This window comes from Mercenaria mercenaria, chromosome 13 (genome assembly GCF_021730395.1).
Source record: "Mercenaria mercenaria strain notata chromosome 13, MADL_Memer_1, whole genome shotgun sequence".
Taxonomy (NCBI): domain Eukaryota; kingdom Metazoa; phylum Mollusca; class Bivalvia; order Venerida; family Veneridae; genus Mercenaria; species Mercenaria mercenaria.
Genome location: NC_069373.1, coordinates 50,837,681 through 50,865,580, shown reverse-complemented (window position 1 = coordinate 50,865,580; position 27,900 = coordinate 50,837,681). Strand labels below are relative to the sequence as shown.

At 35.6% G+C, this 27,900-nt stretch overlaps 1 protein-coding gene across 1 annotated transcript; it reads left to right on the top strand.

The window, feature by feature from the left end:
* Positions 1–1,557: 1,557 nt before the first annotated feature.
* On the top strand, positions 1,558–27,585 carry LOC128547922 (uncharacterized). Its single transcript, XM_053521811.1, has 14 exons — positions 1,558–1,855; positions 3,620–3,685; positions 5,345–5,446; positions 5,834–5,944; positions 6,681–6,830; positions 7,547–7,660; positions 12,262–12,351; positions 14,385–14,489; positions 15,762–15,863; positions 23,370–23,495; positions 24,666–24,773; positions 25,307–25,414; positions 26,026–26,130; positions 27,331–27,585. The coding sequence occupies exons 1-14, from the start codon at positions 1,711–1,713 to the stop codon at positions 27,492–27,494; spliced, it is 1,596 nt and encodes a 531-aa protein (XP_053377786.1). The 5' UTR covers positions 1,558–1,710; the 3' UTR covers positions 27,495–27,585.
* The last annotated feature ends 315 nt before the right edge of the window (positions 27,586–27,900 follow it).

Below are 27,900 nucleotides of genomic sequence, written 5' to 3'. Positions count from 1 at the left end.
GAAAGTACATGCAGTAATATCATCATTTTAGTATTAAGGACATTATGTAGTAAGTTTGTATTGAATGAAAAACTCAAAACATCAAAGACAAGATGATACTAGACACAAGAAAATCAGGGAATCAATCTTATTCTGTTTTACTATATATTATAATAAATGATGGAATTATTGAAATTACTTTTCTAGAGCCCCGTGCCGGCCTAAACAGTTTCCCTAAAGTTGGATACTCCTATCTGCAGCTACAACCAGTGACGTATTCCTTTATTATTATTATTATTATTATTATTATTATTATTATCATCATTATTATTATTATTATTATTAAAAAGGATACAAAAGGTCTTACCCTGACCGCAACGTTTATATTTTCCTCTTTAACCATATTCCTATCTCTTATTGCACTGATTTGTAAACACGGTTACAAGACAATGAACATGTGTTTTAACAACATTCATTATTATTTTTTACACGAAATAAACATGCATAAATAATGAGATCATAATCGAGTTATTATCGTTCTTGTTCCTGGAGAGGGTCGGAGTAAACAGACTTATTTATACTACATGTACATTAACTATTGATTGTTTTCGGTTAGTTCAGTGAACTGTCAAACGAGAGGTCGGTCGCGAGTTTGATTCTCGGGCGCCGTTGCAAATATTCTCCGTTTCAATTGATAGACAGATGCCAGAATATCTGAAGTTGTTTGTCCTCTATACGATCTGTGCTGTGACTTCTGGTGTTATATAAAAACAATTTTGAGTTCTATTATGTAAAAAGTCACTAAAACGGACATACAACAATGTGCGGTATTAAATAAATATCTGAAAGTGCCAAGGACGCTTCCCCGACGGTAGCTTTTGACCTGCATGCATAAAAACGGATTCATTTAGCTATTATAGTTGCGTTATCAACCGTTGCTGCAGATTCTAATATCTATTGATTCAAGCAGCCGAGACGTTCACACATCGACGAACCCATTTGCGTATGTCAGCGTTTCTTCACTTCCGAAACCGAAAGCAACAGCGATAACTTTGTTATTTTGGACTAAGAAATATAAGCATGAACACTCATTTTCTAAGTATGATAATTTCCTATCTGATAGTCATGGTTTCGAGTTAAATTTGATATAGAAAAATTCGAAAGAGCGCAAAACCATTGAACTTGTGAAAACTTGGAATTATCAGTATTAATATATATTTTCCCGGTATTTTGCATGCTATAATTTATTGTGTGCGTTATTCGGCATGGTTTACACATGCAAAAATAGCTTATGTATCATATTTTGTTAATCACGTCCTACGTCTTAAACGAAATTCTAAACACGACCATGATATTCAAACAGAAACAAACAGAAACATTATACAAGCCTATATTTCTTTCAGCCTCAGTTTTCTAGATATATACTAAACTGCTTGTCAAGTTACTATGATCCTGAGAATAACGTAATTTTACTTCACGTATGCTATGAAAACGTCATTCACGTCATAATTCTATTTTGTCATTGACGTTACGTCTATTTTGCATTGGAGACGACGTTGCCACTGGCTATAGATTATGTCATTGCGATTACATTTACAAACAATTACTGCATGTTAGCCTACACGCAAGAACTATCTGAGTTTCTGTATAAATAAATAATTAGATCATGACTGAAGGAACGTGTGATTTATACTTTTAGAATTAGAACTGTTGGTAAAATTCAAACGCAAGATGTGGAAAGTAATGAAAAAACTAATTAATGACACGGACAATGAGGATGAAGTTAAACCGGAATGTAGTTCCGGCGCAAAAATTAAGGTTATACAGGAAGAAAAAAGTACTGTCAAAAATACACCAGTACCGGAAGCATTACCAGGTAAGTTAATTTTCAGATTTTTGTAACACTTTGATTCGTAAAAATGACAGTTTTATATATTTAACATTGTTTTTGATAGATCTACGTGGAATGATTGCTGTCCTCTACTTTATCCTATATATAGATATGAATTTTGAGTTAAAGAAATTTTACCAGATTTATATAGCACCATTTTAATCATAAACAATCGAAGCGGCCATCCAGGTCACCAAATTCGTACTCTTATCGGTGTCTCACCAGAGGGACAGAGCGAAAGAAAGTCCAGGAACAGGGAGAGAAAGACAGAGAGAAGACTTTTATGTTCGGGTAACCGAGCCTAGCTCTTTGCGAATAGACAGCTTGGTTCTTTGAAGAGCATGGTATATTGCACCGAGAGCATGAGGATCCTTTTCCTTGGAAAAAAACAGTACTTTCCTCTTTGTTGGGTTGGGCAGGAACGAGGAGGCGGGGGCGGGGAGGGGGAGGATGGGGAAAACACTAAAGAGCATCTTAGAAATTACCAGTACCTACACCGGGATTCGAACTTGGGACAATTTGATTGACAGTCTAGCGTGTAACCAATTGACCATCGGGACATCCATATTGTTAAAAAATCCAATTAATCAACACTTTTAACAAGTCTACATCATGAATATATTTATACTATCTATCTTGCGCTTTATCCATATCAAAAGTGAGAGGAAATTTACCATATTAAGTAAACGATACCATTTTTCTCATGGAACAGAATTACAAAAGTCTTTCAATTGCATTTAAATTCTCTCCCCTTCCCCCTTCCACCAACCAAAGACAACAAAGGAAAGAAAAGAAACAACAACAACAACAAAAACAGGGAACGCAACTAAAAACCTTCATTTCTCTTTTTAATGATAGAAAATTTACCTGGGATATTGCATTGTAAATAATAATTTTACGCTGTCCTCAACATAGCTATATAGGTCATCAGTATAGACACAATTTTCTCTTTTTTAATTAATGTGATATAAGAAAACTCGACTGTGACATAACTAACTGAATTTAATGATATAATTTTACACTGTCCAAATAAAGACGTAGGTCATCAATTGGCGGCACGTGATATTCAATACTTGACCTCAATGACTATAGAATTTTCGCTGTATTATTATACCTGTCCCATCTGTTGCCGTCCTTGCATCTACAGTATCATCTTAGGTTCATATATAAATCATTTGCAGCCATCGATTTCCTCTGGTCATACAGGATCGCTAGCACTTCATTCAATTACTTGTACGGTCATAAAATTCACCTAGAACTAGAGCCGAATGGCACTTGTTTAATATTTTATCATTTTACAACGTTTAGGAAATAAACACGCCGTCGAATTTCTCCAAATACCTTGATCTGCAAGTAATTTTAGCAGAATTATGTAATTAAAGAAAAGATACACATCACGGTGATATATTATTCAGGCCAGAAAATATTTGAGCCGTGCCATGAGAAAACCAACATAGTGGGTGTGCGACCAGCATGGATCCAGACCAACCTGCGCATCCGCGCAGTCTGGTCAGGCTCCATGCTGTTCGCTTTTAAAGTCTATTGGAATTGGAGAAACTGTTAGCGAACAGCATGGAGCCTGACCAGACTGCGCGGATGCGCAGGCTGGTCTGGATTCATGCTGGTCGCAAAGCCACTATGTTGGTTTTCTCATGGCACGGCTCATTTAATGATAATAAATGGAAAATACCCATTTCCCCTTTTTGCTTAAAAATGACTTGGCAGTATATATGTTTAGATTTCTTTCAGCTCGGACTCGGACTCCGATGGGAAGCTATATAGTTCCAGAAGGAGGCAAGCATCTGACATCACTTGGTACGTTCTTATCTGTTTGATAATACAGGTATCAAAGGGGCCATCACGGCTATGATAGCTTCAAAGTCGGCGAGACCGTAAAATAAACCGTACTAACAAAAATATAGGCTACATGACAGTGGCACATCACTTAAACCCAGTTAGTTTCATGACAGCAAATGAAGTATTATTTTTATACTTTTACATAATTTGAGCCGTGCCATGAGAAAACCAACATAGTGCGTTTGCATCCGCGCAGTCTGGTCAGGATCCATGCTGTTCGCTTTTAAAGCCTACTGCAATTAGAGAAACCGTTAGCGAACAGCATGGATCCTGACCAGACTGCGCGGATGCGCAGGCTGGTGTGGATCCATGCTGGTCGCAAAGCCACTATGTTGGTTTTCCTATGGCACGGCTCATTTGTTACAAAACACGAAACAATGAGACTTTCCAACATGTCATGAAAGAACGTTGTGTAATAACAAGTCATGAACAACGCCGTTTTTACAAATTACGAAACTAAACTGTGTTATGACACGGCATAAAACCCTATTGTTTTACTAAGTATTTAAAACAAATCTTAATGCATGCTATATAATGTAAAGTTATGAAACCTGTTGTTCGTTACAAATCACGAAACCATACGTAGGCATGTTACAATCTTGTTTCACTACAAGTCACATATCAATATAGTTTTGTTACATGTCATATTACAATGAAGTTTTGCTACATGTCATGTTACAATGTTGTTTTGCTACATGTCTTGTTAAAATGTAGTTTTGCTACATGTCATGTTACAATGTAGTTTGGTACAAGTCATGTTACAATGTAGTTTTGCTACATGTGATATTACAATGTAGTTTGGTACAAGTCATGTTATAATGTAGTTTTGCTACATGTCATGTTAAAATGTAGTTTTGCTACATGTCATGTTACAATGTAGTTTGGTACAAGTCATGTTACAATGTAGTTTTGCTACATGTGATATTACAATGTAGTTTGGTACAAGTCATGTTACAAAGTAGTTTGGTACAAGTCATATTACAATGTAGTTTGGTACAATTCATGTTACAATGTAGCTTTGCTACATGTCATGTTACAATGTAGTTTGGTACAAGTCATGTTACAATATAGTTTGGTACAAATCATGTTACAATGTAGCTTTGCTACATGTCATGTTACAATGTAGTTTGGTACAAGTCATGTTACAATGTAGTTTTGCTACATGTCATGTTATTATTATTATTATTTACCAGATTTTTATAGCACTCTTTTCATCTATAAAATAAACGTTCAAAAGCGCATCTTATAATGTTGTTTAACTACATATCATGTTACAATGTAGTTTTGCTACATGTCATATTACAATGTAGTTTTTCTACATTTCATGTTACAAAGTAGTTTGGTACAAGTCATGTTACAATGTAGTTTTGCTACATGTCATGTTACAATGTTGTTTTGCTACATTTCATGTTACAAAGTAGTTTGGTACAAGTCATGTTACAATGTAGTTTTGCTACATGTCATGTTACAATGTTGTTTTGCTTCATGTCATGTTACTTGCTACAAAGTTGTTTTGTGTAAAAACCATTAAACCATGGATGCTGTATTGTGATAAACATACAATCATGGCAACATATGAGACGATTCATGAAAGTAATATCATTTTGTTAATTACAGCTATTTCCTACCCCGGACCCTCGGACTACCTACCTAAAATTGGAATCACCAAACAGGCTGCACCGCAGTATTCGCTCGTCGGCAGGCCAAAACGACAACCTGGTAACAATAGTTTTACTAGATCTTATCTGTTCTAATTAACAATTTTCCTTTTGATATACAGAATAATTAGATATGTCGTAAACAACTTTCAATAAAATCATAGTGAACATCAACACTTAATCTACTTTAATCTGCACTGCGTGCGTGCGTGCGCACGAGCATGCGTGCGTTCGTAGGTGTGTACATGCTTGCGTGCGTGTGACCGTAGTGTACGATAATAAATGTGATCATTCTTCTTTTTCATGCGTTTATATTACTCTCTAAATTAATATTCTAACTGAAGAAAGATTGTGTTGTATGACAAATGTTATTTCACCCATACCCAAGGATTAAACGATACTTAAGTACACTGTATGAAATATGAGGTTTTTTTTTCATTTCGTTCAGCAACTCGTGACATTCCCGGACCATTTAACTACAACTGTTCAGGGGATTTGATATGGAAGAAAAAGAAAGTCACTCTAAAAGGTCGAGAAAAGAGTCAATTTGACAGAGAAGGTACGGAAAAATATTCCTCTAACTTATATGTATACGTGTAAACATTGTGTGAGTTGGATTTTACGGCGAATCGACACAAAAAGGCCATGTACCGTCTCATAGACAATCGCTGTATGTAGTAGTCAGCTGATGCGGGAAAAATCGATAAAGGTTTCAAACTTCCGAACAAGCACTTTATAAACGTCTTAAATATATGAGCCGCGCCATGAGAAAACCAACATAGTGCGTTTGCGACCAGCATGGATCCAGACTAGCCTGCGCATCCGTGCAGTCTGGTCAGGATCCATGCTGTTCGCTAACAGTTTCTCTAATTCCAATAGGCTTTGAAAGCGAACTGCATGGATCCATGCTGGTCGCAAACGCACTATGTTGGTTTTTTCATGGCGCGGCTCATATCATTTGACCTTACACTTTCTCTATGAAATCTTAAACTGTCATGAATCAGTAAACTTCTTATTTTAACAACATCCGTATTTAATGAATTAAGCAAAGATGAAAAAATGTTTGCATTTTAATGGGGCGTAGAGTTCTTTCTTTTCTTTCTTCTTAATCGATTTAGATTATATAGGCTAATGAATTTGACTGTATGATTGTGTGTATGTGTGAATGTATATCAGTTGAAGGCCATACTGGAAATAAGTTGTAAAATATCTGTATTTGTACACTTAGTATGTCACCTTCAGAAAATAAAGTTATTATTATTAATATATAAGTAATTCTGTTTCTCTACAATCAGCTAATAAGTCTGCGAGTGTACTCGGAAAGTACAAAGTGGAATACCGGTCGGTTGGTAAAGACGGTCCCAAGTTCAAGATGGGCACTAGAGCTGACAGCAAGATAGTCCAGGGTCCAGTGAACAGATTAGTCCAGCCTGTAGATACAAAAGGTATATTAAAACAAATTTGTTCGGTTGTTATGACAGTTTTTGCATGCATAAGGTTCTGTTTTTAATAGAATTCGACTTGGGGCCCAAAATGTAAGATTTGCTCTTAAAATTTGCTGAAATAAAATGAATTATGTGAACTCAGTCGTTTTAAAAGGAAGTGGACAATGGAAACGAAATGACATCATTTAGTAAAATACCACGCTGATACAGTTTATTTAGGTTTGCTTGTAGCTTCCATATAGACTTCTTCGAACTGTTTATAATAAAATGTTCTTTTATAACTGTCAGTTATGGTCATCAGATAAAAGGAAATGATGTTTCTTTAATAAAGATGTTCGTACATTTCTGCACAGTCATTCACGGCCAAAATTTAAGGTCTATATTTCTATATACAAAATGTAGTATACAAAAATACAACAACAAAAAACACTTTTACAATATATTTTGTTATCATATACATTGCATACATATATCCGCATGCTTAAATCACTTCGTCATGTGTCAAGTTCTTGCATTGTATACTCTAACAGTAATAAGTTTCGAGTTTATATGTTCTGTTCTGTTCTGTTGTATTGCTGTTGGAAAGTATTAGGTTTCAGTAACTATTGGCGGTTATTTTTTTACAAGTTTCGTGTTTATCTGTTCTGTTCTGTCCTGTTGTATTGCTATTGGAAAGTATTAGGTTTCAGTAACTATTGGCGGTTATTGTTTTACAGGTTTTGATACCCCTGGACCTAACTACAGACCAAATTCAAGTTACTGGGGTCGCGGACCTAAAAAGTCATTTGGCGGCAGATTTAATTTAAAAACGAATGTCACAAAAGGACCTGGTAAGTTAAAATAATATAATAATAACAATAATAATAATAATCATGTGTAATCATCGATGAAATTATGCATATAATATAATAATAATGTAAAATGTATGACCGTGAATAAAAAGGACATTTTTTAAAGTGGGCTTATTTGAACAACATATCAGCTGACCATGAAAGGAAGAAAACTATAATGACCATAGCTATAAAACAGTGCATTATCAATGTAAAATGCAAATAATGTGATGTCCGATAGCGGCAAGGAATACTATATTCTTTGTCTTAGAATACAATATCAGATGAAATGACTTGAGGAGTGTAATAACACAAATGAGACTATGTGTTTTAGTACACGTGAACTCCAGCAAAATGCGTTGTAGAAAAGAGCCGGCTACGTCCCCGCCTATTAGGTGCCTTTTCATTTTTATGTGATATTTTCGGCGAAACAATAGATTAGAGTCAGTTCCCCTGCCTATCTTGTATTACTTCAACTATATGTTTTTTTAACGATAGCAGTTTTTGTCTCTGAAATGCAAATAAAACTACAAAATTTAGTATATTTGTGACACAAAGATAGCCGACAAAAAAGATTGAAACTTCCGATCTGGAGATCAATATGAGCAGATAATGTGATTGATGACCGCACTTCATGTAATAATAATGATAATAAAAATAATAATGATAATTATTATTATTAGTAGTAGTAGTAGTATTTTTAAGATTATTATTATTATTATTATTTTATATAGCTAATTATAACAATAATAATCTTAAAAATACTGTCATATGATCTTTCAATGAAAATTATAATTTATTAATTTTAATTTATTATTATTGTCTATTTATTTAACCTTTTTATAACTCCTTTGTTCAATACGATATATTTGAACAATCCTCTGTTCTGTAATGTATTTTTAAATGCATTAACACAGTTTTAGCGAATCAATATATTTTTACTTACAATCATTGATTTTGAACGCTTGTTGGTTTTAGAATGTTTTGTTTAACTAAAGGGGAATTTAATATGGCTACATTGAATTCCAATATTATATCCACTGTCCTTGCTAAACAAAACTTTTCATGTAAGTAAATGTATTGTTTTAAAACAATATCGAAAAAAATGCCGCCAATCTCTTTGCATATCAGATGACAGCAATAATTTGGGCATTTAAATATATTCGCATTGTTTTATAGCTGGACTGAAATTATTTCAAGTTTTGATATTGTGAAAAAAAAAGTATTGTGTGGGATGTAGACTTCGATACTGTAAGTATATGCGGAAAGGAATATTCAATTTTTGAAAGACAATGTTCTTTCAATTTTTTAACAAAACAAAATACATATTTTTTACTGTTTAAAGCGTAACTCAACCTTACATCTTTGTAAAATTTGTACCAGTAAAGCCATGCAGATTTTTACAAATATTTCCTTTATCCAGTATTAAAAAATTAAAACTTTATACAATAATAAAAACTAATGATCTTGTGACAATCCCAAACGATTGCTTAATTAAAGCCAATTTTTCATGTTGTCAAAAAATGATGCCAGTTCTCAAGTGATCTGTCTCTGTTAGTATATAAAGAGTGACTGTTTTATAATGTTTTTATAATGTTTTTGTTATTTTCAAACATTTTTTCAAGATATAAAGCAATATTTTATTTTAGGAGCAAATAATTTGATAGATAATATGCTGATAAAAGGGAAAGATTCTTATATTTTTATCCACTTGTTGGCAGACAAAACTATTGACTGAAACCAATTTGTTAAAACTACGTGTATTTGTTTAAATAAGGCACTTTGATATGATGAATAGTGTAAATAAGCGATAAAGTAAAATAGACAATTGCTACCACCTACAACTTAATATTGAAATTTGCAAGAAGCAATTTTAAACGGCTAGTTATATATTTTCTTGTTTAATCACCGCATCTGCCCATGTTGTTTTGTTTTTTTTAATTGAATAATATGGTAATCTTTCATGATCGGTTGGAGTTGCGGATAGAATTATCTGGCTCGAATGTAACTTGTTCAGGCGGTAACGAGGCTCTGCCGAGTACTGTGAAATCATTAATATTCGTGGGGGACTAATTTTCGTGGATTTCGTGGTTGAGTCAATCCACGAAATTTAATCCCATCGAACAAGTAAAATTCCCTTTCATTTTATGTTCAAAAGTTGAAATCCGCGAATTCATATCCCCACAAAATTGCCGTTTTGACCAAAACCACGAAATTTCATGCCCACGAAATTTAATGATTTCACAGTAAACGCAAAGCAATTACTCGAGATCCAGACAGTTCCATTAACACCTTCAACAAGTGACACATTCATTTTCTTGCAAACCGTACTCTTCTATAAATGAGCCGCGCCATGAGAAAACCAACATAGTGCATTTGCGACCAGCATGGATTCAGACCAGCCTGCGCATCCGCGCAGTCTGGTCAGGATCCATGCTGTTCACTTTCAAAGCCTATTGCAATTAGAGAAACCGTTAGCGAACAGTGTGGATGCGCATGCTGGTCTGGATCCATGCTGGTCGCGAATGCAGTATGTTGGTTTTCTCATGAAGCGGCTCAAATAGAAGATAAAAAAACGAATGCTTTTCTTTTTTAGCACCATTTTATTGTAGTCTGGTCAGGATCCATGCTGTTCACTTTCAAAGCCTATTGCAATTAGAGAAACCGTTAGCGAACAGTGTGGATGCGCAGGCTGGTCTGGATCCATGCTGGTCGCGAATGCAGTATGTTGGTTTTCTCATGAAGCGGCTCAAATAGAAGATAAAAAAAACGAATGCTTTTCTTTTTTAGCACCATTTTATTGTAGTAGCGTGTGGATTTTCGCATTCATTCATAAATACAGTACGAGAGTCTTCTTACACCCCGGGGTGGTAGATGAGTTTTTCTAGCACCAGCAAAAACACGGGGGGGGGACCCTGTCTGGCATGCAAGAATAAGAGTTATTATGATCTAAACAAATCTAAACAAAAGAAAAGATATAATTCGGAAAAGATCTTGCTGAAAGTTGAATTGGTAAAAGCCCATGTTTTGGCCACTTGCATTCCTCGATTCTTCACAGGGATGTTACGAACTATGGCGCAATAGAGGTCTACAAATAAACTTTGATAATGTGGCAGTTTAGTCCAATAAATCCAGGGGTGTTCAAAGATAATCCGTCATAGATCTATTGTGAAGCAAATATTGGATTTACCTGTATTGGAAAATAAACAGTGTCGATTGTATTGAGGTCAACTGCCACATTATTATTAGGTTATTTAACATTGTTCTGTACAATACGGAGATATATTTGGACGAGTACCCAGCTGAGAAAACCATATTGGACGAGCCGCTAGGCGAGTTCAATATGGTTTTCTCAGCTGGGTACGAGTCCAAATATATCTCGTATTGTACAGTACAATGTTAAATAACCTTTTTATTCTATATCTATTTTATCTTACTATAATAATAGTTTAAATTAAAAATGTTTCACTGAATATTGTATTCCTGCCTTTTCTAGTTTTCTCCAGCTTGGTATGAGTGCAAATATATATTATACAGAACAATGTTAGACCTTAAATAACTTTTTTTATTCTATATTTATTTCACTTCATACGTAATATACGTAATTCATTGAATGTTGTTTTTTCTGCGTATCATCATTAAAAAAATATATGGTGCAACCTCCCTACAACAGCCATTTGGCGATTTGGGTGGTAATAATACTTGGCTGAGATATTATGCCCACAAACATTGTCAGCAAGTTTGGTGAAGTTCGGATGAAAACTGTTCGACTTAAAAGAGCGGACAAGGCTAAATTCCCCGTTTTTCGAGTAATTCAAGGACTATAATCAAAGAGTGTCTGGTACAATTTGGCCGGTTATCGAAATTGGCCGAGATGTAATGCCCACAAACATTCTCAGCAAGTTTGGTGAAGAGCCGATGAAAACTGAATTATAGAGCAGACATGTTTTGGATGCTGACCGCCCGCTGCCATTTATAATCTTCTCCATTATGTTTCTTAACCGTTAAACAAATAATGCTGAGGTAGCTATTCAGATAGTCAGGGCTGATACCAATTTATAGGTTTCGTCCGGAACGGCTTCTTTTAGCGACTTTTCAAATATTCCAACATCTGATGATCCTTTTTACTGTATTTTTAAGTTTTTGATTATTAACGAACGTTTTAATATCTAAATCAGATAGCATTGTTATCCCTTGAATCGTTTTTGTGTGTTGTAAACAAAAAACAACAACTCAAATTAAATAAGCATAATCAAGCTCTGTACACAGAGCGCCAACTTCATCCGATTTACATTCGGAACATTTTCACGCGTTTCGGGCTTTATCGTATGTTTAACATGGTACTGTTGAACCGTCCAAATACAGAAAATACAGGAATTTTTGTACGCGCGTGCGTCCAAATACAGAAAATACAGGATTTTTGTACGCACGTGCATCCAAATACCGTAATATATTGTACGGTCACGTGTTGCAAATGAACGTTCGCGATTGGATAGATAAAATAGGTATAGAATAACAAAGTTTATTAGTACCATGTCAGCTTTGTCAATGAGAGTGACTGTTATGACTAATTTTGATTTTAATTTTATATATCTCTGCAGGTCCCGGCGATTATGAAGTACCGACAATACATCGAGGCCCCTCCCATTCATTTGGGATAAAATTACCAGAACCAGTGTCTGTACAACAAGGTAAAAATCATAGGCTTTACATTTAAGGTTCCTGATAGCCAAGAAAAGAATACGTAATTCATAGAATATGAGCCGCGCCATGAGAAAACCAACATGATAGTGGCTTTGCGACCAGCATGGATCCAGACGAGCCTGCGCATCCGCGCAGTCTGGTCAAGATCCATGCTGTTCGCTTTCAAAGCCTATTGGAATTAGAGAAACCATTAGCGAACTGCATGGATCCTGACCAGACTGCGCGGATGCGCAGGCTGGTCTGGATCCATGCTGGTCGCAATCGCACTATTTTGGTTTTCTCATGGCGCGGCTCAATTATGTTTATTCTCTGTTTTGGCTACCCTGATGGTGATTGCTCCCTATAGTTTCCGTACATTGTCCATCTATCCGTCCGTCCGTCCATATTTTGTGTTCAGACCATTTCTGCTGAACCCTTCATGCATTTCATGAACGTGGTGCGAAATGGTCACCAACATCAAGACAAAATGCGTAATTCATGATGCTGTAACGTCGGCAAACGATCCGTCAGAATTTCATTTTCGGTCCATATGTTCTAAGTCTCTCAAACTAGATTTTCATGAAACTTTGGTCAAATGTTTACATGTGAAACTGTGAAACTTACGTTTAAAGCTTGTTCGCACAGTGGGTGACCATATCATATAAGCTTGGCGAGTCGGATATCCTGCCAGGTTCAGATTTCAAAAAAGACCCTCTTAAGCAGAAAATGCACGCTTACAGATTTTCTGTCTGTTTTTGAAATGTATGGTTACTAACTGTAAATTAAGATAATAATAATTCGGTGTGTGTTTTTTGGGGGGATTTTTTGCATTATAAAATATCTATGTATTCTGTAGATTATTTAGAAAAAAAAACATGCAATAGAAATCAATTGTAATGTATAAGGAATTTAGCCTTGCCTTATCATACATATCATATCAAGTTGAATTATATTAATTTATGATTTTTGGTAACCGATGTACGATGCTTTGAATAAATGTTTGAAAATTTCATCAGGCGGCATGCTCCCTTTAATTCTTTTTTTAAATGATTTATGGTGTACATGTTAATATTTCTACAGCAGGACTACGCCGCGTGTACAAACCCAAATTAACATCTTTTTCAGCAGTGAAACTATATGTAGGACCAGTAATATTCATAAACGCCCTGTAACTTTTCGGAACTCTTTTTAGTGTTAGTTTAGATGTTTCTTATATTTCCAATTCTAATGTCACAGTATTTTCAAGTATATAAAAGTACAAAGGTAGCCGACAAGAAAAAAAAAATCGTTTAATGGTTTGTTTGCGACCGGATACGGGATAAACACCGCCTCCGATTTCCATATGGATTTCTTTGATTGTGTATATATCCGTACCTGGTCATCAACAAACTATGTAACTAATTTGCTCCTTTGTTTGTTGTCACACCGACACTATTCTATAATAAGTGGCTTCTTTCCACATTTTGATAGAGGGGGAGACCTATTATTTCAGGCGTGGGCGGACATCTATGTACAAACACAGGGGGGAGACCTATTATTTCAGGCGTGGGCGGACATCTATGTACAAACACAGACTGGCATTCCGTATTCTGCACCCAAAACGAGGCTTCGAACCCAAGATGGTGGTTGGCAAGTGATTCAAGATCAGCAGCAACTTGGCCACGTGTATTTAATTTTATGATGTATATAACTTGTCTGCTTATACTGTTCAATTCTGATTCTCGCCTACGCCTCACCATGAGTTGCCACCGTGGGTGAGTGGTTGAGGTAGCTATCTTAGAATCACTTTCTGTTCACCTCTGTGGGTCTGACCCCTGATTGGGTCGTCCTGAGAGGGAGCTATCCAGTTGGCTTGTGAAAGGTCGTTTGTTCTACTAAGGTTCCCAGCCGTTCTCAAAATAATGTCCAGTGGTACACCATGAGTTTTTCTCCACAATTACAGCTGGAAGGCTCCATTTTTGTTCTAGACTGTGTCACCTTCCAAGATACAACGGTGTCTAAGTCACGTGCAATGAAATGGTAGTTATTCTGTATGTTTCAGGTGTTAACAAGTTTAGCCCTGCAGCTAACACCTACGATATCGGTACAACTATCGGCAAAGCTCCGGCTATCTCTATAGCAGGCAGGTGTAACACGTGCCCGTCAGGTATAAACCCGTTTTCTTCTTCTGCTAAGTTTTATCATTTAAAGTGACATGAACACGAGACTGCATGAACTAAAACATTTATTTGTAGATGAAATTATAGTTCTTGCATCTGCAATGAAGAGATGTAGATCCGCCATTGGAGGGATTCGAACCGTTAGGCAAACGGTCGTACTCTGAGTATTGAACTACATACTGACATAGAATAACTGAGGAATTTAAATAATTTATATTTACTCATTCAATAAATTTAAACTGTGTTACTGTTTTAGTAGAATTTCATGGTTGATCATAACTTAAACAATTCAATTGATCATTACCTGTTAAATGTCTAAAAGTCATTTTTATGAAACCGGAGATATTTGTAATGATTACAAACATATAAAATTTCATTTTATTTTGTTTGTTTATTTATCCATGTAATAACTTAATCTTTTGTCCTATTTAGTAAAGATTACTTTTCATATTGAAGAGAAGGGTTAAAAATAGTACCAGATTACATCAGCTACAATGTTAAATGGGTCTTTATCAAAGTTTAGGGGCGGAGAAATTGTTATGTTTCCTTGAAAATCAGTACTGGTGCCATATGAAAGGTCGTGGCTCGAAACCAACGATCACAGGGTTGAGCGGCCGACACCTTAACCACTATAGGCTACCGCTCCTCTAAACATTTGATAAAACAAAATACATGTGTTCTTTGTAAAACATAAATATTGGTGAATGCACGTATTTTTCAAGATTTCGGATTAGTTTTATTGAAAGATTCACGTAAAAATGACGACGTTAACGGTTTACCAAATGAACACGTTAACCAGAATAAGATCTATAATTATAAATATCTTGTCAATAACAAGAAAGGAACTTTTAATTGTTAAAAGGAACTGTTTTCGTTGGGCATTTGCAGTAAGAAATTTCGGAATAAAATGATTATGTAAGCAATGAGGCGGTTACTCCACCCCTAAAATAAGTTGTCAACTATAACAATAGTAATGCACTGACAATGACAAAATTAATGTTTTAATTCTTTAAACAAATTTATAGAAGCATGTACAATGTATAAGAGTTTCTAAACATATTTCAACAAGATCTGCTTACGTCAAAAAGGTAAAACAATGAATATTTCTAGAATGTTGACAGTTTTGTTTTACTAACCACAGACTTGGGTAAAGTATACATAAAACTTGTAACATGTTTGTTCAACAATGTTATGCATCTCTTTAAGTTCTTTAAGTTCTGTTTACTCTCTGTTTTCTGTCTTTCTCTCGCTCTGTCTAGAATCCAAGGTTCCATGCCCAACAAAATATACTCCTGTGTACAAATGTGCAAACGACAAGTATAAAGCTGTGACTCTAACTTATAGATGGTTCGAAACTGACGGTAAGACTTACATGTTGTAATACCATGTATGGTGTACAATAGGAGTCAAGAAAACAGAAATACAGATCTATCCAAAGTCATCAAACAAGACACTTTTATTCACTTCTCTTTCTCCCTGAAATAACACTATCTGGATAAGTTGAAACGTGATCTCTTGAAGCTTGCCGATAGTATTTCAGACTTTCTATATTTTTGACACTTCTGTACACCATACTGCTGTGGTTTTGGCATCAAAAAGCAAATAATCTGAGAATGAAGTTGGCGGACAATCTGCTTTTATCTCGGAACAGCCATTTCTTCGTTGTTGTTTTTTTTTTTTTGCCAAAACCGAAAACAAGTATCGTACACTGTACTTTTGTTGTTATAAATGTGACTATACTTTTTTAGAATGGTGAAGAAAGGCGATACACCACGGTATCAACGATTCCACAGTCGGTCTGAGGGCAGTATGCCGACACATAGGTCCCCTATAAGCGATGCTGGAAGTGTATCTCTACCCAGTATACGGGGCACATCCCGGATGTCTATCAGAAGTCACCGTAGTAACATGGGTTCACGCATGCTCCTTCCCTCTGAGTTCGATACTCCAGGTCCGGATTCTTATAATATAAAATCTACAATAGGTTCAAGCCCAGCGCCACTCTTCAAAGGAGATAGGTCAAGGTCGTTTGAGCAAGCAAAAACCTCAAATGCAGTGTTTTTGTTACCGCGTTTAGCAAATGCTACACCAGCACCAGGTGCGTACAATGTGGGTTCAACTATTGGCAAAGGTCATACGTCAACGTTCGGGCATGCCAGCCGGCAGTCTAGGTTCGCTGGAGATCGAAACAACAACGCCGTATTTTTGTTGTCAAAATACGATGACCCGAGTCCCGCGCCTACAAGATATAACATAAAGTCTTCGCTCAGCGACCATACGAGCTTCTTTACCAAAGAAAATAGTTTGGCTCCTGGGTCAACATTCTCACGTGCAAAAAGGGATGCACGATTTGCTGGAGACAAGAACGCAAAATTCTTGTTACCCCGTATTATTCCAAAGAACCCGCCGCCGACTACGTATAAAACTGACGAATATTTAACATTAGGCAAGGGTTCAAAAGGTTCCACATTTGGACGTGAGCGTCGCAATGCCCGTTTTCCAGGGGACAACAGGGCTAAGTTCTTGCTCATGGAGAGAATGGATAAATTTAGAAGGCCCCATTCTTTTTCCCAGTTTAGCAACTATTCGTGATAGTTTAATAGTTTAATTTACTGCAAACAGGAGTTTAGTTACGCTTAAATGTTGTGTTTATGCTAATGCGTAAAGTGTAATTATGTCAGATTATGTTTTTGGTATTTTTATGTTACCGTTGCCAGTGCGTCACTCATTGTTTCTGTATTATTTAACTTTTGCTTGTGTAATACTTTGGAAATCAAAAGATTTTATCAGTATGGATATATCATAAATCTTCCAGATGAACACTGATTTTGAAGGCTGAACATTATGGAATTCCGTTAGGGCCATCGCCTTTGAATGTGTTGATCTGAATGGCGATACTCGATACTACGATGATGAAAACGCGAAATCACGAAACTACGATAACGAAAACGCAACAACACGATAATGATAACGCGATACTACGATAACAAAAACGCGATAGTACGATGGTGAAAACGCGACAGTACGATGGTGAAAACGCGATAGTATATCGCATTATCATCATCGTACTATCGTATTTTTGCGTTTTCGTTATCGTAGTTTCGTGATTTCGCGTTTTCATCATCGTACTATCGAGTATCGCGTTTCAGATCAACACATTCAAAGGCGATGGCCCGAACGGAATTCCGTAGTACATGCGTTATATTTGTTAGTACGTTACATACGTTACTTGCTATACGTTTTAAAAAGGATAAATTTCGGTGAGCTAAAAAATGGCATGTATTGATAAAGAAACAAATTTGAATTTAGCGTGTAAGAGAAATCCAGTTTTGCAAGGCAAGAACGGCCATCCCATCGTCGTTGCAATAACATCAACATCATGACATCCACCGCTATCAGGAACTACGAGTATTATTCATACCGTGTGGATATATTTGGAGATGGCTTGTTTAATAAAAATGAATCATTTTAATGATTTAAATGTACTATTCTTTGTCAGGATGATGATTCGCATGCGCGGAATTTGAATTATTTGCTGTGATAAAATTATTATGGTTGTACATGTGATTGAATACAGTAAAACATGTTTCAAAAAGGACAAAAGATGTAAAGTGTACTGGTATACCTTTATTCTTGAATTTCTTGTTATTTCTTTTAAATACAGCTAAAATGAATCATTTCACTTTAGGTATCGGTATAAATGACAGATCACCAGAAAGAAACAATTTGCTAATTAATTGTTTCAGGGGCCTCCGTGTCTGAGTGGTTAAAGTTGCTAAGTCACTTTTTCCTCACCGATGTGGGTTCGAGCTTGGTTCGAGCCTAACCCTAGGCGTTGAATTCTTCATGTGAAGAAGATATCCAGCTGGCTTACGGGAGATCGGTGGTTCTACTAAGGTACCTGCCCGTGGTGAAATAATGCACAATGGGGCACCTGGGGTCTACCTCCACCATCAAAAGCTGGTTCGCCACCATATAACCTGTCGGCATGACGGACTACATTTTGTCACGTTTACGTGAAATATGCGTTAGAAAGCAGCTACAAACTAAGTACGGTAAAATGGATTTGTACAGATTTTTAGAAAAGTATACTGTAAAAGCAGACATTTTCGCGAGTTTTTAATTTTCACTAAATTCGCGAGGCACTGCATCTCGCGAAAATTAATCCTCGCGTAAATATTCACCATTAGCATAATTCTTATTCAAGTGGGATACCATTTTTACAATTTCGCGAATATTGAAACTCGCGAACATACTCAAAATTTCAAATTCGCGTAATTTTGACTCAGCGAAAATATGTGCTTTACAGTATTACATTCAAAATGTTAGCCGTCATAGAAAGCGCGCATGTAATCTTTATCAAAATGTCGACTTTCCAACTAATATGTCTGTATCTGTTTCTGCATGGTTTATGTAGTTGTTGTTTTCGTAATTATTTATGGAGGATATTGTTGCATGCACAAAGTAAATTGTTTTTATTTTAGCTTTTCGTTATACAAATGAATGTTAAGCCTTTTATATTGTTTTATATTCTTTTAGTGTTTATTGTTACGTCTTTGCAGTATGTGGTTTTACTGACAACCGATATATTCTGACTATTGATATTATACAAAACCTTAAATTACTAAACTGTATTCTCACAGAGTCTCACGAAATCTCGTTAGCTGAGTAATCTTTATGAAAGCAGATCTCGAGGTATTCTAACAAAGTCTCGTGGAATATACTCATATTGCCGCGCCCTTAATCCCACGTTCCGTTGTATGACATCCAACAAGGTTTATCGGTAGCTTTAATTTAATTTCAAAAAGTATCCGCATTAACTTGAAAGAAAAGCAAGATGTCATATATAAACAGCCGCCAGATATTTCCACGAACAACTAACCTTATTATATTTTCTTGTATGATATCTGTAGAAATAAATTTATGCTATGTGAAATGCAAGCTTCGCAAAGGGAATACCGTTATAACTGTAGAGAAACATATCTATCATTTCTATATTTCATACATTATTGAAAGTCCAGAGAAATTATTTATTTTTGATGTCTTGATGAATGATTTATTTGTGCATTGTTTACATATAATTATTAGATACTAAAACAACGTTTTAGTCCATTTTCTATCTTTTGGAACAAATGATAGATATTTTTTTATTTAACTTTGACATTCTTGTTTAGCATAAATACTTTTGTTTTATACATATATTCTTATTTAGCGATTTAGCAAGGATGCTCTTGTTTAACATAGATATTCTTGTTTAACTTATATAATTTTAACGTAGATATTCTTGTTTAAAATAGATATTCACAGATATTCTTCCACCAGGAGAGAATCTGATTACAATGATTTTTTGTTTGTAAAAAGTGCGCATGTATACAATTATTGAAACATAACTGTATTACTCCAGAAGTATATCGTATATCAAACATGTTCACTGGATCTAACATGCCAGTAGAAAATGCCTAATAAAATCATGTCTTGCATCAATAGTTCGTCTTCCAATGTTGTAACAAGTTTGTTTGGCTTAAAAATTCTATTATTCTATTGAATAAGGAACGACCAAGGGTTGATTTCATTCGAATTCTCTATGCGCATGAGTATTTTTTACCAGGACAGTCCGTTTATGAGCCATTCAATACAATATACAATATCGAAATATACAAGACTAATTTGATTCATAAAATATGAAAGTTCACTCGAATGTCTGTCGTGTCCGGTTGCGAATCGTTTTCACGTACTCCTATGGCCGCAAATAGTCCGCTGGGTATAGTATAGGATCCGTAATTACACGTTATTACGTATTCGGCATTCTTCGACAGTAAATGTAGCTCAATGCGCATGTGGTACAAAAGTAGTAAATTCGCCGGATATGCCTCCAATATCAATAAATAGTGCCCACAATATCCCGCCTGGTAAAGGCAATTTTCATGCCAGATGTAAGCTTTATTGATGCTTTATTGTAAAAAGGAATGTCTACGAATGATTTAAAGCTACGTTTTGTTTTTGTTTCAAAAGTTGTACTGTTTGGTAAAATGAAAGTAGGTATTTCCTGATATCTACCTACGCAATATTAGTTCATCACGTGCTTCAGTGACGAGACCATGATTTCATTGCATAATGGTCAGCACCATACTTTTTGGTATTTTTGACTGCCTAAAGAATACCTTCAAGACAAGGGGTGTCTCTCAAAAACATGTTATGAATTATTATTTATACGTAGAAAATAGTAGCGGAGGCATCTGATACCTTCTAACCACATGGGTTTCCGTAAAAAACCGGAGAATGTCGAAATCGCAGAAAGAAAATACGTAATTTGCCGATTATGATTACGAGTTCACAAAGATTACTAATAGCAGACTAGCCTGGGAAACCGTTGATAATATTTGTGCTTTGTCAGAAGAAATAATACATAATATCCATGCATTAAAGATCCGAATTAATCTGCGCTAATTAGTGTTAATTGGCATTCATCGAGTTTCTAATATTATCAATTTGCAGGTAGAAAAAAGTTGGAAATTGTTAGACTGGATTCCCAGGCTAATAGCAGACGTACACTAATTCGTTTCTATTACAATGCAACAACGGGATGTTTTCAGGCTACACCGGAAATCGATTCAGACAAAACACTCAAAATTCTTTCTGATCTACAATTGAAAAAAAAAAATACAATAAACGACAAAGAAAATGGATTCAGTGTCACATCGTGTAACTGGTTCTGGTTAGAACACACTAAATAGCTGTTCCTTATTCTGTATAAAATTAAAATATTTCCAATGGTTGTAGCACACATCAGGACCTACTTTAAATGTCTGTAACTTACATTTTTTTAAGAATATTGTCAGTGCTGAATAAAAATCAAAAGAAAAATTGGGTTCAAGTTTGATGCAGGAAAGATATTTTCAGTCAAACACACAAACTGCAAAGTCATCTAAAAATCAGACCCCAAAATTGCAGTGTTGGTGTATGATCTAACAAGTAAGTATCCATGACAAATGATGTCCTGGTATTATTTCATTATAAAAATGTTACCTACATTTCAAGCATACAAAAATTGCAAAGAAAATGAGGAAAATAGCTCTACAGAGCGGAAAAAAGAGGACTATTTGAATCTGCCATTATGCGATTATTGCCCATTTACTTTCGTGCCATTTTCCTATCTGCATACCGGGTATTCCAAAAATAGTATTAGTTTACGACGTGCTCGGAATAAAAGCTATTGTTTTAACGTATCTGTTTGACGTGACGGTTACCTGCACGCAACAAAATATGCTATTTGCCCGATATACAACGATGCAGCAAAGGGTATGATTAGGATTGCTCTGCTGTATTGAATCATGACCTGAGAGAAACGTTCTTCAGAATCAAAGCGTAGGAAAAGAATAGAACAAAAATGCATAAACGAAACACGGCGTATATAACTTTTGAGTAGAAGGTTGTATACTGAGGAGGAATGAGATGTCTGATAATAACCGAGTAGAATTAAAGGTCAGCGTTTTATTTTCCATGTTATAACATCTACAGACTCCCAATAGATTTGTTTGAACCCGAGATTACAGAGATTCTGTAGACGTTTCAACACGAAACAGACATTTGTTAACGCAGTTCACTACCAAATGAAATGTAAGCCTCCGCTGGTCAATCTTTCTCCCTTTCCTCGTGCTCTTTCTCAATAGCATCATGTTTTCTTTTACTCTACCGCGTTTCAATATGTATCACTTGGCATTCTATCGAAAGCGGCATGTTCCTATCATGTGTAAGGTAAAAATTGCGGCGTGCTCGATCGTGATTCGTAAACGGTTTGGAACTGGGCTTCGAAGTAAGGTTTTTCTGAAAGATTACTCTTTTGCCCAAAAGACGGCCAATCATTGATACGAAAATATTGTTTTGAAAAAAAAATGCGGACCTGGAAGCAATGCACATGTCAACTTGTGACTGTTCTTACTTACCTTTCTCATGGCTCATTGTCACAGGTGCAATTTTTTTTTCAAAATGGCTTTTTTGTCATTTTTCTTTCTTAAGAAAACATTATAATTGTAATAAATTTACGTGCACATGGCTCATGGACCCATACTGTACCCTAGGTACGTTACTGCCACCTGTGGCCTTGAGGAGATTGTGCAACTGTGTCATATAAGTAGGGGGAAGATTTTATGAGAAAACAAAACACCTTTATCCATTGGCACCAGATCAAAAAGAAAATGCCACTTACACATATTTATATACCCTACACCTAGGTTGGTATTGTATACCTAGAGGTATAGATAAAGAGGACCGTGATGATGTACAGTGGCATTTTCTTTCTAGTCTGGTTCCTATATCAATAAATCTAAGAAATTGGATGGTTCATTTTAGGCACGCCATATATTCAGTGGTGTACAGTGACCAACATGTACCCGGTATATTTCTGTCAGCATTTAACAAGGAGCATTAAAGGTCGGAGGAGCATTCAAGGTCGGTTCCTTATCCTCAGATCTAACTCGGCTGCAAGTCACTAACCGTCCTGTAACACCGGCGTATTTATGTGGTGACTGTGAATAAATAAAAACAGATCTGGTGCTGCTGTGATATATTACAGACTCCGGTAAATACCGGAGACAAGCAAATTGAACGTAAAATATCTTAAATGTATATATTTGGTAACCATGGTAATTATAACCCTAACCATTAGTCAGTATATTTTACATAGTATACACCAAAAACGTGCGGACATCATGCGTGCCGATGATAATGATTTTGTGACATACACAGAACGACTGCACCGGGTCTGTAATGAGAAACATCGTTATGTGATTGTTTATTTCCTTATATATATATATTTATATTCGCATTTCAAACACATTTTTTCTAACAACTATTTTTAACATCTCCAGAGGACTCAACGCAACCAGGTCCTGCAGATTATAATGTGAAGCACGTGAATTTAAAGAAGAACCCAAGTTACACGTGCAGGCAACGTGTGAAACCGTCATATCCGAATGCAGGCACATATGATGAAGGTAAGAATGGCAGCGCAGCTGTACCATTTTGGTGACATTTGGCCTTTTGTGTCAAATCGCCGTAAAATCCGTCGTTCATTTACTGTACCAGTGCCAGCTTTTATATTCTAAATATACTTGACCATGAAGGACGGCTGCATAGCCCGCGTCCCCGCTGTGATGATTTCTAGATTCAAATAGTAAATTGTATACTAATATTTAGTTTTCGAAGCGAGCCCAAAATACTTCTAATTTAATTAGATACTAGTACAACGCCAAATGTATGCAAAATATTATAAATGGTCCATCAACGCCTGTGTGTTTTTATTTAAATCTATGTATGTTCCAACGCGCGAAAAGCAATCTAAGTTCTCTTCACTTATAAAATGGCAAGAAAGCAACCTTGTCAGATCGATATTGTACACTTATTTCATAGTTTGACGACAAAAAGACAAATATATTGCCATATAACATAATATCAGAAATTACTTTTTACAGATATATTTTTAAGTTTTTGACTTATTAGCCCTATAAACATTGTGTTAAATATAAACCTGTCATATAGCACAAACTATGGAGCGCCGATTTATATCAGGAGTCATGTAAAATGCATGATGTCCTTTCGAGTAACCAGACTTTAGTTTCTGTTCTGGACAGTATCTTTTCTGAAAACAATGTAGTTGAAAAATAAGAAGTAGTATAAGGAATATTTGCTGGATTTTGGACTGATCTGAGCTATACACATACAAATTATCCGACTAACCTTTACCACATGCTAAGTAAACAAGAGCACCGCCTACGGGTGTCATCGCTCGTCTGCAAGTGCTGATCAGTATGTAAGAAAAGAGTCATAGTTCAGAATTTCTAAGTACAAAATTTTAAAAAGGGCCATAATTCTCATACAATGCAGGGTAGAGTTATGGTTCTTGTCCTACATAGTCACCTAATGATGACAAACAAGTGTGCATAGTTTCAAAGCTGTAGCTCTTATGGTTTTTCGAGAAAAGGTTGACCTAAACCAAAATTTTAACCAACGCCGACACCGACGCCGACGACCAAGTGACGACAATACCTCGTAGATTTTTTTTTCTTCAAACATCAGACGATCTAAATATAGCAAGTCGGTAGCGTAGCCACTACACTGAAAAGCATACAGATCTATGTATTTTAATTCTTAAAATTATTTTTCAGCGGCCGGAGATATGCCTGGTCCAGGTTCCTACAATCCGTCCAGAGAAATCACCGAAAGCAACAAACCTGCTTACAGCTTGGGGAAAAGACTTGAAACTGTCTCAAACAGTAAGTAATACATATAGTGTTAACATTTGTAGCGAGAAATATGCACGAGTTCTGCAGCGAAAAAAAATGTGCTGCCCTATATAAATTTTTACTGTCAATATGGAAAAAGAACAGAATAAATCAATAATAATCGCGCAATATTCTTCCGCTGAAGAACAAGTGCATATTTCCCGATGCAAAGATAATAACCTTTTTATTACATACACATCTACACGTATAAATATAGTGTAAATATCATAAATTTGTTCAATAGCCTGAATAGGATTGACAATACTGAACTAAATAGAAAAATTAGTGCAACAACACACACTGAATTACGTCACGCACCCGAAATATGAATTGTAATATGATACTGTAAAACAGTCATTTTTCGCGAGAATTATATTTTCGCTAATATTTGCGAATTTCAACTCTCGCGAATTTAGTTTTCGCAAACAAATGACAAATATGTATAAGTTTATAGGCCTACATGTTTATGGTGTATCAAAATGTATATCCGGTTTCATTTTTCACAACAATTATTTCTATTTCAGAGGAGAATATTCCTGGACCTAACGCTTATTTACCACAAAAGCTAGATAAGCCAGGCAGCAAGAAGGCGCCTTCATTCAGCATGGCTAAACGGCTTATCGCGCCAAATAGTGAGTACCCTTTCTTACATGATTTTCATGAATAAACTTTTAGTTTCGGTGCGAAGAAAACTTATAAACTAAGCTTATTTAACCCATTTAACTGTTTGTGAGAAACGGCATGTGTCTAGCCTGTCTAGTGGTAAAGATAATTTTTGTATAGCCCCGTCAGTGCATATTTCCGACGCTAGTGCCGCCTTTAGTGGTGGTTATTCCAAGCACGTAGACTACTGATGATAAGAAATGGCTACTGATTATACCGACGCCTAAAATGTTCTGAAAACTTAAATCCAGTCAAAGGAATAATAGAGGAACTATTCGTCAGTTTCAGTGAATGCGAGAATCTTGATTCATGTCTATCATGACAGAAAACGAGAGCTAAACGCGAAACTGTTGTAACTGTATATAAATAAAGAACAAGATGTAATAGTTTCGCGCTCGGTCCTCGATAGATGTAAATACAATGTATTTCATAAACATATTGAGTATAATGTTGTTAATATTCAAATCGTTAATAAAAATGTTACCCTCTAAACTCAAAATTGTCAACAAAAAAGAGAAACTATGTGAATAATCATTATTTGCAAATGTGACTGACACCTTTCACGACAAAAATGTTTCAGGCAGGAAGGACTACCCGGGACCGGGTGAATATTCTCCAAACTCAAAGATTTACGAGACAGAGAAAGGAAAATATACAATAGCATCACGACTCAGACGAAAGGAGTGTAAGTATTAAAAACTTTCTGTGATCATTCATTCATGTATTTGAGTTGGGTCAGTTTTTTTCTTAGCTTTATAAATCATGAGCTATTTAAGACAGATGCTATTAAGATAATGGATCAATAATGAGAATCGGCATTTTCCGATCGATGTAACGCATTGCAGAGTTGGAGCGGTATTCTGCGCATGCCCGAAAGTGATTATCAGTTGTAGCGCACGGCAAAAATATGCATATTTTTACATGTCCGCACGCATTTAGTGTATAATATGCATAATATACTGACTAAAGGTTAGGGTTAGCATCACCATGGTTACAAAATATATACATTTAAGATATTTTTCGTTCAATTTAGTTAATCCGGTATATATCTTTTCCGATTCTCCGTATTTCCTGGAGATTTGTTATTTTCCATTATGGCCGAAGGATGCCGAAGTAGTTATCATACGGAAATTGCCGATTCTTATTACGGTTAATTACGTTAGTTTAGTTTTAGTTTAATCATATTTTATTGCATATAATTTTCATTTCTACATATATACATAACATACATAATAAATAATCATATAATGAAATGAAAAGACTTAAAGTTATGCCGACATTATAAGCAGTCCTCCCCACGTTAATTACGTTAAGATCACACTTGAAAAGCATGTATTTCTATTTTATTGTTCTGTCGTCACAACGAGAGCCAAATCACTTTTTATACTCATTATCAATCTAGTTTATTTAATAAACAAATACGTAGAGAGAAAAGATGACACTTTGGTAAAGTGGTGGACATAAATATATCCAATTAAGGCTAAAAATGAGGGAAACCTGTTGAAAAACAAGCAATCAGATAAACAGAACACAACAGAACATACTTTACAGAAACATTACAGAAATCATGTGGTTCTGTGTTTAATTTGATCTGTAAAATCAGCATGGGTCGTTAGGATTTTTGCTGCATTATGATTCGCACATTTGACTGGCAACAACTTTAAGTACTCATTTCCAAGTGTTTTTATATATGACAGACGAATGTTGAGAAAGAGCTTCAAGAGTTTGATAACACTGCTGAATTTCGTGATTAATTTCAGGGAATTTTAGTTATGTATGTTATACAACTTTTGCGGCTCAGAACAATTATGTAAAGCAGTTTTCAAGAGCAAAACTATTGGTACAAAACTACAAAGTTATTTTTACTTATAACATCTGTTTTCAGCATATGTGAATCCGGTGGCACCAAATATGTATACGTTACCAGAGCTGCTTTCTGGCAAAAAGAAGGGCGTGGTCTTCAAGTCCCGACCGAGCCCGTATGTATACTCTGGATTCCGCACCAACAATATCGAGGAACCTAGAAGCCTGCCACCGCTAGTGAAATGATTATCTTGGATTTGAAACTATTTTTACTTGCATAACAAGCAGTATCTTTTTTACTTTATGAAGAAATAAATTAAAACTAGTTTTATTCTAATGTTTGTCTATTAGTATATTCTGTCGCAAGGCGGACTTTAACATTGAAACCATCAAGCGCATTTTGGAAAATGCTTGTATATGCAGACCCAAATGTTACACTAAAGAAGCACAAACTCTAGCCATCTAATCAAAGGCCCACTCGTTTTCTTCTACTGTTTGTTTAATCTGAGAAGCTAATGCTTTACCTTTAGGGCATTTGCACAAATTTTGCGTTACGAAGTCTGAAATATTTCTCAATAATTATAACGTCTTAAGCAACGATGGAGGTACTAGAGGAGAAGGAGTTTTCGTTTTCATAGCTATACAGTAAAAA